At 56.9% G+C, this 1,883-nt stretch overlaps 1 protein-coding gene across 1 annotated transcript in view; it reads right to left on the minus strand.

Moving 5' to 3' along the window:
* The window catches only part of LOC101654000 (dual oxidase 2), a 19,347-nt gene that overhangs the window by 16,927 nt on the left and 537 nt on the right, over window positions 1-1,883 (minus strand). Inside the window, exons 2-3 of the mRNA XM_004709492.1 lie at window positions 1,618-1,782; window positions 77-264 (exon numbers count right to left, since the gene is read on the minus strand). Of these exons, the coding sequence (XP_004709549.1) occupies window positions 77-264; window positions 1,618-1,782 (353 nt within the window). The remainder of the gene's footprint in view (window positions 1-76; window positions 265-1,617; window positions 1,783-1,883) is intronic.

A 1,883-nucleotide genomic window follows, 5' to 3' on the forward strand; every position in this document is an offset into this window, starting at 1 on the left:
GAGGGGCGCGGGTTGGTGCCCACCTGCCCCGGACCCTGCACCCCCCAATCCCGGCCCGCGGCCCGCCTGGCCTCACCAGGTCCCGGGGGTTGCTGGGGCTCTGTCCGGTCTCGGGGTCCCAGCGGCTCCTCTGGAAGGGCAGCACCACGTCCCCGCGGCGGTCGGGGTCGAACACTGGGTCTCCGGGCGGGATGCGGATGTTGAGGAACTCGGCGGGGCAGCCAGGCCGATCGGTGCTCACCACGTCTGAGAGCAGGTGGTAGCCTAGGGCCAGGGCAAAGCGCTGAGCCAAGGGGCGCACCCAGCGCGGCCAGAGCCCCCGCGGCTTCCTGGGGTTCTCAGGAAGCGAAGGCCAGCGAGCCCCACCCGCCCCAGCTTCCCGGCGTTCCCTCCATCGCCCTGGTGGAGTCCGACTCAGCCACGGAGTCGCTGAGCCGCACTGCCCCAAGGGTTTCCAATGCTGTGGTTTCTATGGAAGCTAACCGCCACCTCTCTCTTCCTCAGCGCAGCTGAGGGCTTGCAATCAACCAAGCTTTGGGGCAGCAACCTTGAGGCCAATCACTGCACCCAGTGATGTTACTGGGGGAAGGGTGGGAGAGGAGTCACACCCGCGTGTGGGTCAAAGGGGTGTCAGGAAGGGTGACACTAAAGTAATGATCTATAAAAATTTTGTGCAGTGTTTCAGCAGAAATTCATTCGTTTTAAGAAAAATATCCCCCCAAAAAGAAAAGAAAAATACCCCTGTGGTTAGTTACAACAATAAAAACAATTGTATGCTCGGCTTAGGTGTATCAGGACACCTACAGGAGTAAAATTCTATGCTGTTTTATTTTTTGAACCTTCTTACTAAATTACATTCATGCTTAGAATCGTATCTACATTTCCAAGCTGTTTTCTTTGCTGTCAGAATTTTCACAGTGGCTGATTTATTAAAATTGTCTAGTGTTTTAGCTACAATATTGTGGCCCTTAGATTGTAAACCTAGATTCATAACTTTGTTATTCGTAAAGATTCATAACGTTTTGACTTTGTTATTCGTATTCATGTCATCCGAGGAATGTTACATCTACGCAATGTATAGCTATCAATCACGTTAGTCTATGAAAATGGCTAACCAACTTGGCTAAGGATTCTGGATGACCTGGTCCAGTAGGAGACCCTGGGGCGCACAGTGACAGTAAGAATCACACACTGGGTGACTTCAGCGAGCCTCAAATTCGAATCCTAAAAGTAATGAAAGAGGGTTCCCGCCACCTTCTTGGAAGACGCGCAGCCAGAATGCTCCTTAAAATCAAGGGTGGCAAGACTTGTCTCACTACCTTGGACACATTACCGGGAGAGAGCGGATCCTGGAACAGGATGCCATGCTTAATCAATTGAAGGCTATGGGAAAGAGGGAGACCGCTGGACACCGTGACAGCCCGACGGGCTCAAACATAAGGACCATTGTGAGGATGGCGCAGGACAGAGCACGGCACCCAACAAACACTCGGGGCACCGTTGTGAGGCAGCCTCCAAGGGCTGCTGGTGGATCAGACCCCTCTCCCTCAGCGCTGAGCTGGGCGTCAGGCGGACCCCCGTGGTTTCCCTGGGTGCGGGGGGGCACCTCGCCCTCACCAAAGAAGAGCCCGAGCACCGTGCGGTTGCGTCCCGAAGGCTGCCCGGCTGCCCCCTGCGAGACGGCGTTGCTGAGCTGGCGCGGGTTGGGCAGCAGAGGCTCCCCCAGGGCCTGGTACACGCCGTCCGCGTAATTGGCCGGGACCAGGCGCTGCAGCCGGAAGCCTGCGGGAGGGAGCGAGCGGGATCCGTCCGAACCCTCACTCCGTCGGGATCCCCCCTCCTAGCCTCCCGGCGCCCTGCCGCCACCTTCTCGGCGCCAGGAG

The sequence above is a fragment of the Echinops telfairi genome, unplaced genomic scaffold (genome assembly GCF_000313985.2).
Source record: "Echinops telfairi isolate 266 unplaced genomic scaffold, ASM31398v2 ScPeMD7_8;HRSCAF=38, whole genome shotgun sequence".
Lineage (NCBI taxonomy): Eukaryota > Metazoa > Chordata > Mammalia > Afrosoricida > Tenrecidae > Echinops > Echinops telfairi.